The sequence below is a fragment of the Ictalurus punctatus genome, chromosome 18, assembly GCF_001660625.3.
Source record: "Ictalurus punctatus breed USDA103 chromosome 18, Coco_2.0, whole genome shotgun sequence".
Classification (NCBI taxonomy): Eukaryota; Metazoa; Chordata; class Actinopteri; order Siluriformes; family Ictaluridae; genus Ictalurus; species Ictalurus punctatus.
The window spans coordinates 8,492,435-8,505,826 of record NC_030433.2 but is presented as its reverse complement, the minus strand read 5'-3'; the positions used below and the strand labels follow the sequence as shown (position 1 = coordinate 8,505,826).

Genomic DNA, 13,392 nt, shown 5'->3' with positions numbered 1-13,392 from the left:
GCATTAGGGTAAGCCATGTTGAAAGCTCATACACGTTGTATTGTAAGTACAGGGTATTTTAAAATCAAGAGGGTGGGTGTGGTCTTCTTCTTCTATAAACTTATGGTGTTTATACCAACACCTACTGGATGTAGCATTTTAATTTCTTTTATTCTGATTGGGGGATATCTTCTGTGTGTGTGTGTGTGTGTGTGTGTGTGTGTGTGTGTGTGTGTGTGTGTGTGTGTGTGTGTGTGTGCGCGTGTGTGCATGCGTATGTGTGTAAGTATGTATGTGTGTGCGTGTGGGAACGCAACAGATTACAACAAATCTTTTATTATATAAACCATTATCCATTTTTAACCTTCACCTGTTCAGAAAATGATGGTTGGTGATGACCTACATGTTAAGATAATGACGGTTGCTAATAACTTTTAACGACAACTGTTAAGATAATGACATAAGTGTAGACCGTATGTAATATTATCTTTGGCGTGATTCTCTCAACATAATTAGGATTGATTGATATAAGTGCAGAATGTATGCAACATTATCTTTGATATACAACTATCAACATAATTAGGATTGATGATGATGACCGTTAACGACAACTGTCGAGAAAATGACGGTTGGTGATGACCTTTGACCTGCCAAGATCATTATAATCTATGAAGACCTTTGACCTAGACCTGTCAAAACCCATTATCCAATTAGTGATATGAACCATACAAACTATCTCTATCGATATCTCACTTCTGACTGGTTAAGGTTGGAGTAAGGGGTGGGGTTAAAAAAAAGTAAAATAAAACAATTTGTCTCAGTTACTAGATTGAAAGCAGATTTTGTATGAGATTGAGTTGTTCGTAAATCTGTGTATATAAACACAGCAAGACTCGGTTAAGATACATTAAGTAAATCTACATTACTAAATGTGGGTACATTAGGTAAATCTAGAGCAGTGATCTGGTTTAAAGGGAACGTTGTGGACATTTACATTTGTTGGTGAGCTGCTGCTTTAAGTGTGAAGAACACTGTAGATTTTTGGCAGTTTTATTGGGTCAGAATGAATGCCAAAGACGACCGAGGCCTCCTCGCTGTCTCTCTCTCTCTCTCTCTCTCTCTCTCTCTCTCTCTCTCTCTTTTGGAATATTTCTTCTCTCCCTTTCTTTGTGGCCTTCTGCTGTTTGTATTCGTTTCTTACTCATTCTTACTCCCTTCTCATCTCACATTCCTCACCTCTCCACCCTTCAAACTCTCTCTCTCTCTCACTCTCTCTCTCTCTGTCACATACATGCACACACACTCTTACTTCATTTTTTCTTTCCAAATCCTATTAATACTATTTCACTTATGTCTTTCCATACAACATTTTCCGGCTCTCTTTTTACACACCCATTCTGTTTTTTTTTTAAATCTCTCACTCTCTCTCACTCCTCTTCTTTCATCTTTACTTTTTCCTCTCATCTACTCCCTCTGTCTTTATCTTAGTCTTTCTTTAATAAAAAATAAACCCTTGCTTTTCTCTCTCTTTCTCTCTCTCTCACTCTCTCTCGATCTCTCTCTGTGTCCTCATGTCTGTTGTGTAACTCTGGTTCTCTGTTTGATTACTTCCACATGGTGCTGACTCGAGTGTTTCAGCCCCACATACACACACACACACACACACACACACACACACACACACACACACACACTCGAGTTCAGGAGCACTGAGGTCACTGACAGACACTAACCCTTGATCTGAGAGGAGGTGGTGGGGATAAACACATCAGCAGCATGTTACACTGACTCGTACGTTCTGGACCTGAGCTTCAGTATCTACATGTTCATCCAGGCTCTTTCTGAGTAGTGTTCCTTCTAGAACCCAACTTATAAACTTGTTTGGCATCTTAGTAAGGATTAAACCAGGAACCGTGGTGCTGTGAGGCAACTACGCTACCTGCCGTACTCTCCTAAAATAGTTATAACCCTCTAGCTGTAACCCTTTCTGATACTGTTCTACATAGTAATGATAAGGGTTATCACAAATGAACAACTGAAGAACCCTATAAGGCTTTCAAATTTTCAAATTTGACCTTTTTTTAAATATATGAGAGTATATATATATATATATATATATATATATACAGTATATATATATAACTCAACACACAGCCATTAATGTCTAAACTGCTGGCAACAAAAGTGAGTACACCCCTAAGTGAAAATGTCCAAATTGGGCCCAAAGTGTCAATATTTTGTGTGGCCACCGTTATTTTCCAGCACTGCCTTAACACTCTTGGGCATGGAGTTCACCAGAGCTTCACAGGTTGCCACTGGAGTCCTCTTCCACTCCTCCATGATGACATCACGGAGCTAGTGGATGTTAGAGACCTTGTGCTCCTCCACCTTCCGTTTGAGGATGCCCCACAGATGCTCAATAGGGTTTAGGTCTGGAGACACGCTTGACCAGTCCATCACCTTCACCCTCAGCTTCTTTAGCAAGGCAGTGGTTGTCTTGGAGGTGTGTTTGGGGTCGTTATCATGCTGGAATACATGCTGGGATCATGCTCTGCTTCAGTATGTCACAGTACATGTTGGCATTCATGGTTCCCTCAATGAACTGTAGCTCCCCAGTGCTGGCAGCACTCATGTAGCCCCAGACCATGACACTCCCTCCACCATGCTTGAGTGTAGGCAAGACACACTTGTCTTTGTACTCCTCACCTGGTTGCCCCCACACACGCTTGACACCATCTGAACCAAATAAGTTTATCTTGGTCTCATCAGACCACAGGACATGGTTCCAGTAATCCATGTCCTTAGTCTGCTTGTCTTCAGCAAACTGTTTGCGCGCATTCTTGTGCATCATCTTTAGAAGAGGTTTCCTTCTGGGACGACAGCCATGCAGACCAATTTGATGCAGCGTGCGGCGTATGGTCTGAGCACTGATAGGCTGACCCCCCACCCCTTCAACCTCTGCAGCAATGCTGGCAGCACTCATACGTCTATTTCCCAAAGACAACGTCTGGATATGACGCTGAGCACGTGCACTCAACTTCTTTGGTTGACCATGGCGAGGCCGTTTCTGAGTGGAACCTGTCCTGTTAAACCGCTGTATGGTGTTGGCCACCGTGCTACAGCTCAGTGTCAGGGTCTTGGCAATCTTCTTATAGCCTAGGCCATCTTTATGTTGAGCAACAATTATTTTTTTCAGATCCTCAGAGAGTTCTTTGCCATGAAGTGCCATGTTGAACTTCCAGTGACCAATATGAGGGAGTGTGAGAGCGATGACATCAAATTTAACACAACTGCTCCCCATTCACACTTGAGACCTTGTAACACCAACAAGTCACATGACACTGGGGAAGGAAAATGGCTAATTTCAGTGTTGTCACATGAAAAGATATAATCAGATATTCACAAAAATGTGAGGGGTGTACTCATATATATAATGTATATGTATCAAAATGATTGAATACACTCTTTTCTGTGTGGTTCTTCTCAGCTGTGTGTATCAGACAACATGACTGAGAGGATCTGACTCAATATATCAAACTTTGTCCTGTTTAGAAAAAAACAAAAACAAAGATCAGTTCGGAAGTTGACTCATATTGCTGAGATGATTCAAATGATCTGATTCACTGAAAAGAGCCAGAATTTCCATCACTAGTTTATGAGTACAACAGATTAAAGAAAAAAAAATCTTGATCTGCTCAAACTGCGAGTCAACCGATCTTATGAATCAATGTGAAAAGAATCGATTCGTTTGTGAATCAATCATCACGAGCAGCGCTGTCTCTGCACTTCACCTCGGCTGAGATTTATGCTGGATAAAGCGGCTCAAAATCAGTATATCTGTGATCTATGCTGTGATTTTTGTGTGTTATGTTGAATCAGGTATTAGTGTATAGTTTGGGCTTTGCTTTCTATTTTTTAAAAATTTGATTAGAGTAGATTGTACGTTCATGTTTAATTCTATATTATGTGCAATACATTAAAAAAAACATGTTTGTTATATGTTAAATGTGGATGAAGTGTATATTTAAAAGAAGATTTGGACCGTAATTACCTTTTTAGAGTAAAACTTTAATTCATGTTTCCACGTGAATGATACACTAAAAAGAAAGATACGAAAAATAAAACTATCACCCCATTGACTTTTTTTCATGCAGTAGCACTATGCTAATATCACCACACTCTTTTGTCCCTGTGGTAAAATCCATTAATACCGCTATATCGGAAAATAGTTCCCAAGCAGAATGCAAGGTTTAAGGTGAATACACGTTTTCTTTCGAACCGCTTTTGGATATCAGATCAGATTTCAGTCTGTAAATTAAGCGAGCCTTAAAATTTTGACCTAGTCTACCCAGCATACAGAGTGCTTTATTAGCATGTAAATTGTAATTAATTACGAATTTCTTTCAGGCTGTTCTCAGACATCCAATCCGATTTCATCATGCAAGTGCGAGCGAGCGTGCTGATTTTGAGCCACTCTACCCAGCATACAGCGTGTGCAGTCCGATCCCGTCGATCTGGGTGCGTTTTATTTCAATCACCGCGTTAAGAAAAAAAAAAAAGCAGAGACTTTCACCGGAATGCACGCGTTTTCTCTCTGATTTATCATTCCTGCAGGGTTTTCTTGTCTTCTTGCATATGGGAAGAATGTGATAATGGAGCGGGAGAAAAATAAAAGGGAGTGGAAACGGACTGAGCTCGAGAGATAAGAAAAAAAAGCAAGAGAGGCCGTCCATTTTGTCAGAGCAGCAAAAAAAAAAAAAAAAAAAAAAAAAAAAAAAAAGAGAGAGAAGATGGAATTCAAGCACAATCTGGAGGAAGGAAAAAAGATGGAGAAACGCGCGCGCCGTGCCTTAAAAATGGGATGAATATTTGGGATGTGGTGTGTTGATGATTCGGAGAGAGAAAAAATGGAAAGATGAACCAGGCATGATGAAGCTGCTGCATCTTCTTCATCCTCATCATTCGGTCCTGTCTGTCCTGACCTGGATTTATCTCGGATTAAATCCGCACACACTCGGGTTTAACCCGGGATTGTAATCTCGGTTGTTGGATTGAAGATTGTGCACTGTTGCAGACTTTATGAAGTGGCCTAGTATGCATCATCTAGTGTGCATCATCTAGTGTGCACGGACCTGCATCCTGAGCATCTCACCTGTACCCTCTCAGATGAAAAGGTCAAAGGTAGACACCAATTACAGCTACATCGTCATTAAAGGAACGTCATTAATCTACATATTTTTGGATTTGAAGATCCACAGTTTGTATCTTGACACTGAATGTCTGACTCTCAGCTAGGACAGATATCAGAATACACGTTCTTCTTTTTTTAGAAATTAATTTTTCATTCCAGTCTGACGTGGTTGGAGTTAAAGGGATGTATTTGTATTGACTTTTTGACTTTTCCACTTTTGGAAGTGTAAAGGGATGTGAGGTCCATAATCAAGATCACACCTGAGCCCTGATCTGCATTTCGTCTGAAACCGGACGCAGCGTTACCGAGAAAACTGTACAAGTCCTTTAAAGGGAGAATCCAACGTTTCTGGAATTAAAAGAGACACCTTAAAGGTTTCTGTTGGGGTTTTTAAATTATTATAATTTTTTTAGAGCGGTCCGTAATTGAGATCACTGCTGAGGAGAATGGGCTGCTGTGGGAGCGTGTGCATCCTTTAAAGGGTAACTCAGAGCTGGCTGGAATTAAATGGAGACGTTCAGGGTTTCTTTAATAAGCAGTGCAGCACCAGTGGAGACTTCCTGACGTTTACAAAAAGCACACAACTGATCACCTGAGGAATGAGGGTTCTTCCTCAGCAAGAGCTCTCTGGCGGTGGGTTTTGAACACACAACCTTCTGATTAATAGCACAGAACCTTAACCACTTAGCACTTTTCCAGAATCCAGTGCAGCTGGAGCTCGGTGCTTCCTCAATTTTCCTCATCCTCGTCTCGTTTAATCATCCTCAGGGTTAAAGGGGGGGTGGGGTGGTGGTGGTGGTGGTGAAATAAACAGTGCTGGATTTTTGCACTTTCTCCCCCTCGGACATTCACTGTGCTGGATGTGTTTGTAGTGGATGACCTCTGATGACCCCTAGTTACACTCCGGAGTGCGTTCCAGAGAGCGTGCGTGCTTTCCCGAGTGCTGCTGGAGGACGGGTTGGATTGAAACCCTACGAGACCGTGAGAACTGACCAAGAGGAGGAGGAGGAGGAAGAAGGAGATATGAGCTGTGGATGGTGGTGATGATGATGATGCTGGATACACAGGTACACACACAAATTTCAGCTCGTTACACGGGATCAAACACTCTGTGTGTGTGTTAGTGTTAAGCTCACTGCAGCTAACGCTGTCATTAGCATAACAATGTGTTCTTGTTTCAGGAGTTAGCTGTGCAGCGTGTACAGAAAAGAATTACAGGCCCGTGTTTCTTATTATGGCTTCCAGAACGAGTAGATTCAGTAGTAATGAAAGAAAAGTCTCTAGTTTGGAATAATGGTCCGACCTGAAAGGTGCAGTGAGGATTTTTTTTTTTTTAATTGTTCTTACCACTACAAATAAATAAATATCGGTGATGACAAAGAAACATCTGTTAAAAACGTAGAATCCAAAGCAAGTGAAAGAAGAAAAAAAGGTCAAAGAAAAAGAAAAAAAAACAGGTCCGTGCTGTCAGTCATGTTATAGACACACCTCCAGGGGGCGCTTGACTCCAGCCACTTCTTTACTGCTCAGGAAAGCAAAGCATGGTGGGTTGTGAAAACAGCACAGAGTAAAGTGTAAAATGAGATTTATTATCGTTATTGACTTTAACGCCACTGACGAGTGTGTGATGAGTCGTTATGAACTGGATGATGCACCACACCTTTGATCTCCAACACACACACACACACACACACTGTCTCTCTGAGGACGTTTGTCTTCAGCTCTGTCTCCTCTGTGAAGTTTTTATCGACGCGCTGCTGTTGTCTTGGATGTTCCACTTATCACAAATATACAGTTTCTCACTAGAGAAACCGCTAGAACACACTCGGTCTCTTCTGTTTAATTCAGAATGGTCTTTAAACACTGACTCACACACATACACATACACATACACAAAAACACATGCATATGTAACTGGACAAAGTGTTTATTATTAGTGTATAGAATGTAAAATCAACACATCGAGCTGGAGACACACAGGACTGGATTTTTTATCAGTTGCAGCAGTTATTATTTATGTTTGTTTCTCATGACCATTATTTCTCACTAATTTACTTGGGTCTGTTTCCCAAAATATAAATTACTAATTACACCACTCTGACTCCGACTCCACTCCGACTCTGACTCCACTCTGACTCCAACTCCATTCCGACTCCACTCTGACTCTGACTCCACTCTGACTCCACTCCAACTCCACTCCGACTCTGACTCCGCTCTGACTCTGTCTCTGTCTTCATTCTGACTCTGACTCCACTCTGGCTCCACTCCGACTCTGTCTCCACTTTGACTCTGACTCCACTCTGACTCTGTCTCCACTCTGACTCTGACTCTGATTCCACTCTGACTCCAACTCCACTCTGAGTCTGACTCCACTCTGACTCTGACTCTGATTCCAACTCTGATTCCACTCTGACTCCACTCTGACTCCAACTCCACTCCGACTCTGACTCTGATTCCACTCTGACTCCGACTCCGCCCCGACTCTGACTCCGCTCCGACTCCCACTCGACTCTGTCTCCACTCTGACTCCACTCTGATTCTGACTCCACTCTGACTCCACTTTGATTCTGACTCCACTCTGACTCCAACTCCACTCCGACTCTGACTCTGATTCCACTCTGACTCCAACTCCATTCTGACTCTGACTCTGATTCCACTCTGACTGCAACTCCACTCCGACTCTGACTCCACTCTGACTCTGTCTCTGTCTCCACTCTGACTCTGACTCCACTCCGACTCTGACTCCACTTCCACTCTGACTCCAACTCCACTCCGTCTCTTACTCCACACTGACTCCACTCTGACTCCAACTCCATTCCGACTCTGACTCCACTCTGACTCCGACTCCACTCCGACTCTGAGCCGACTCTGACTCTGACTCCGCTCTGACTCTGACTCCACCCTGACTCGACTCTGACTACACTCTGATTCTGACTCCACTCTGACTCCACTCTGACTCTGACTCCACTCTGTCTCCAACTCCACTCCAACTCTGACTCTGATTTCACTCTGACTCTGACTCCACTCTGACTCTGTCTTCACTCTGACTCTGTCTCCACTCTGACTCTGACTCCACTCTTGATTCCAACTCCACTCTGACTCTGACTCTGATTCCACTCTGACTCGAACTCCACTCCGACTCCGTCTCCGACTCTGATTCCACTCTGACTCCAACTCCACTAATACTCTGACTCCACTCTGACTCTGACTCCACTCTGTCTCCACTCTGACTCTGACTCCGTCTCCACTCCAACTCTGACTCCACGCTAACTCTGAGTCCGTCACTGACTCCACTCTGACTCCAACTCCATTCCGACTCTGACTCTACTCTGACTCCAACTCCACTCCGACTCTGACTCTGATTCCACTCTGACTCCGACTCCGCCCTGACTCTGACTCCGCTCCGACTCCCACTCGACTCTGTCTCCACTCTGACTCCACTCTGACTCCACTCTGACTCTGACTCCACTCTGACTCCAACTCCACTCCGACTCTGACTCTGATTCCACTCTGACTCCAACTCCACTCTGACTCTGACTCCACTCTGACTCTGTCTCTGTCTTCTCTCTGACTCTGACTCCACTCTGACTCTGACTCCGTCTCCACTCCGACTCTGACTCCACTCTGACTCTAATTCCACTCTGACTCCAACTCCACTCCGTCTCTTACTCCACACTGACTCCACTCTGTCTCCAACTCCATTCCGACTCAGACTCCACTCTGACTCCGACTCCACTCCGACTCTGACTCCGCGCCGACTCTGACTCTGACTCCGCTCCAACACTGACTCGACTCTGTCTCCACTCTGACTCGACTCTGTCTCCACTCTGACTCCACTCTGACTCGACTCTGACTACACTCTGATTCTGACTCCACTCTGACTCCAACTCCACTCCGACTCTGACTCTGATTCCACTCTGACTCCAACTCCACTCTGACTCCGTCTCCGACTCTGATTCCACTCTGACTCCAACTCCACTAAGACTCTGACTCCACTCTGACTCTGACTCCACTCTGTCTCCACTCTGACTCTGACTCCACTCTGACTCTGATTCCACTCTGACTCCAACTCCACTCTGACTCTGATTCCACTCTGACTCCAACTCCACTTTTCCTCTGACTCCACTCCGACTCTGACTCCACTCTGTCTCCACTCTGACTCTGACTCCACTCTGACTCTGTCTCCACTCTGACTCTGACTCTGATTCCACTCTGACTCCAACTCCAGTCCGACTCCACTCTGACTCTTGACTCTGATTCCACTCTGACTCCAACTCCACTCCGACTCTGACTCTGATTCCACTCTGACTCCAACTCCACTCCGACTCCGTCTCCACTCCAACTCTGACTCCACACTAACTCTTGAGTCCGTCACTGACTCCACTCTGACTCCAACTCCATTCCGACTCTGACTCCACTCTGACTCCGACTCCACTCCGACTCTGAGCCGACTCTGACTCTGACTCCGCTCCGACTCTGACTTGACTCTGTCTCCACTCTAACTCTGACTCCACTCTGACTCGACTCTGACTCCAACTCCATTCCGACTCTGACTCCAACTCCACTCCGACTCTGACTCTGATTCCACTCTGTCTCCGACTCCGCCCCGACTCTGACTCCGCTCCGACTCCCACTCGACTCTGTCTCCACTCTGACTCCACTCTGATTCTGACGCCACTCTGACTCCACTTTGATTCTGACTCCACTCAAACTCTGACTCCACTCTGACTCCAACTCCATTCTGACTCTGACTCTGATTCCACTCTGACTCCAACTCCACTCCGACTCTGTCTCTGTCTTCACTCTGACTCTGACTCCACTCTGTCTCCACTCCGACTCTGACTCCACTCTGACTCCGTCTCCACTCCGACTCTGACTCCACTTCCACTCTGACTCCAACTCCACTCCGTCTCTTACTCCACACTGACTCCACTCTGACTCCAACTCCATTCCGACTCTGACTCCACTCTGACTCCGACTCCACTCCGACTCTGAGCCGACTCTGTCTCCACTCTGACTCTGACTCCACCCTGACTCCACTCTGACTACACTCTGACTCTGTCTCCACTCTGTCTCCAACTCCACTCCAACTCTGACTCTGATTTCACTCTGACTCTGACTCCACTCTGACACCGTCTTCACTCTGACTCTGTCTCCACTCTGACTCTGATTCCACTCTGACTCCAACTCCACTCCGACTCCGTCTCCGACTCTGATTCCACTCTGACTCCAACTCCACTAAGACTCTGACTCCACTCTGTCTCCACTCTGACTCTGACTCCACTCTGTCTCCACTCTGACTCCACTCTGACTCTGATTCCACTCTGACTCCAACTCCACTCTGACTCTGATTACACTCTGACTCCAACTCCACTTTTCCTCTGACTCCACTCTGTCTCCACTCTGACTCCAACTCCACTCTTGATCTGTCTCCACTCTGACTCTGATTCCACTCTGACTCCAACTCCACTCCGACTCCGTCTCCGACTCTGATTCCACTCTGACTCCAACTCCACTAAGACTCTGACTCCACTCTGACTCTGACTCCACTCTGTCTCCACTCTGACTCTGACTCCACTCTGTCTCCACTCTGACTCCACTCTGACTCTGATTCCACTCTGACTCCAACTCCACTCTGACTCTGATTCCACTCTGACTCCAACTCCACTTTTCCTCTGACTCCACTCTGTCTCCACTCTGACTCCAACTCCACTCTTGATCTGTCTCCACTCTGACTCTGATTCCACTCTGACTCCAACTCCACTCCGACTCTGTCTCCACTCTGACTCTGACTCCACTCTGACCCTGACTCCACTCTGACTCCAACTCCACTCTGACTCTGATTCCACTCTTGACTCCAACTCCATTCTGACTCTGACTCTGATTCCACTCTGACTCCAACTCCACTTCGACTCTGACTCCACTCTGACTCCGACTCCACTCCGACTCTGAGCCGACTCTGACTCCGCTCCGACTCTGACTTGACTCTGTCTCCACTCTGACTCTGACTCCACTCTGACTTGACTCTGACTCCAACTCCATTCCGACTCTGACTCCAACTCCACTCTGACTCTGATTCCACTCTGACTCCGACTCCGCCCCGACTCTGACTCCGCTCCGACTCCCACTCGACTCTGTCTCCACTCTGACGCCACTCTGACTCCACTTTGATTCTGACTCCACTCTGACTCCAACTCCACTCCGACTCTGACTCTGATTCCACTCTGACTCCAACTCCATTCTGACTCTGACTCTGATTCCACTCTGACTCCAACTCCACTCTGTCTCTGTCTTCACTCTGACTCTGACTCCACTCTGTCTCCACTCCGACTCTGTCTCCACTCTGACTCCACTCTGACTCTGACTCCGTCTCCACTCCGACTCTGACTCCACTTCCACTCTGACTCCAACTCCACTCCGTCTCTTACTCCACACTGACTCCACTCTGACTCCAACTCCATTCCGACTCTGACTCCACTCTGACTCCGACTCCACTCCGACTCTGAGCCGACTCTGTCTCCACTCTGACTCTGACTCCACCCTGACTCCACTCTGACTACACTCTGACTCTGTCTCCACTCTGTCTCTAACTCCACTCCAACTCTGACTCTGATTTCACTCTGACTCTGACTCCACTCTGACACCGTCTTCACTCTGACTCTGTCTCCACTCTGACTCTGATTCCACTCTGACTCCAACTCCACTCCGACTCTGACTCCGACTCTGATTCCACTCTGACTCCAACTCCACTAAGACTCTGACTCCACTCTGACTCTGACTCCACCCTGTCTCCACTCTGACTCTGACTCCATTCTGACTCTGACTCTGATTCCACTCTGACTCCAACTCCACTCCGACTCTGACTCCACTCTGACTCCAACTCCACTCTGTCTCCACTCTGACTCTGTCTCCACACTGACTCCGACTCCACTCTGACTCCACTCTGACTCTGACTCCAGTCTGACTCTGACTCTGATTCCACTCTGACTCCAACTCCACTCTGACTCCACTCTGACTCTGTCTCCACTCTGACTCTGTCTCCACTCTGACTCTGACTCCAGTCTGACTCTGACTCTGATTCCACTCTGACTCCAACTCCACTCTGACTCTGACTCCACTCTGACTCTGATTCCACTCTGACTCCAACTCCATTCTGACTCTGACTCTGATTCCACTCTGACTCTGTCTCTGTCTTCACTCTGACTCTGACTCCACTCCGACTCTGTCTCCACTCTGACTCCATCTCCACTCTGACTCTGACTCTAATTCCACTCTGACTCCAACTCCACTCCGTCTCTTAATCCACACTGACTCCACTCTGACTCCAACTCCATTCCGACTCTGACTCTGACTCCACTCCAACTCCTCTCCGACTCTGACTCCGCGCCGACTCTGACTCTGCTCCGACTCAACTCTGTCTCCACTCTGACTACACTCTGATTCTGACTCCACTCTGACTCCACTCTGACTCTGTCTCCACTCTGACTCCACACTGTCTCCAACTCCACTCCGACTCTGACTCTGATTTCACTCTGACTCTGACTCCACTCTGACTCTGACTCCACTCTGACTCCGTCTCCGACTCTGATTCCACTCTGACTCCAACTCCACTAAGACTCTGACTCTGATTCCACTCTAACTCCAACTCCACTCCGACTCCGACTCTGATTCCACTCTGACTCCAACTCCACTAAGACTCTGACTCCACTCTGACTCTGACTCCACTCTGTCTCCACTCTGACTTTGACTCCACTCTGTCTCCACTCTGACTCCACTCTGACTCTGATTCCACTCTGACTCCAACTCCACTCTGACTCTGATTCCACTCTGACTCCAACTCCACTCTGACTCTGATTCCACTCTGACTCCAACTCCACTTTTCCTCTGACTCCACTCCGACTCTGACTCCACTCTGTCTCCACTCTGACTCTGATTCCACTCTGACTCTGTCTCCACTCTGACTCTGACTCTGATTCCACTCTGACTCCGACTCCACTCCGACTCTGACTCCACTCTGACTCTGTCTCCACTCTGACTCTGTCTCCACTCTGTCTCTGACTCCACTCCGACTCTGACTCCACTCTGACTCCACTCTGACTCTGTCTCCGTTCTGACTCTGTCTCCACTCTGACTCCGACTCCACTCCGACTCCACTCTGACTCTGACTCCACTCCGACTCTGACTCCACTCCGACTCTGACTCTGTCTTCACTCTGACTCTGA

General features: G+C 46.5%; 1 protein-coding gene across 1 annotated transcript in view; it reads left to right on the top strand.

The window, feature by feature from the left end:
- Window positions 1-4,462: 4,462 nt before the first annotated feature.
- LOC108278782 (ral guanine nucleotide dissociation stimulator) overlaps window positions 4,463-13,392 on the top strand; it is a 49,927-nt gene continuing 40,997 nt past the window's right edge. The window contains exon 1 of the mRNA XM_053687866.1: window positions 4,463-6,237. Coding sequence (XP_053543841.1) covers window positions 6,205-6,237 — 33 coding nt within the window. The 5' untranslated portion in view covers window positions 4,463-6,204. The remainder of the gene's footprint in view (window positions 6,238-13,392) is intronic.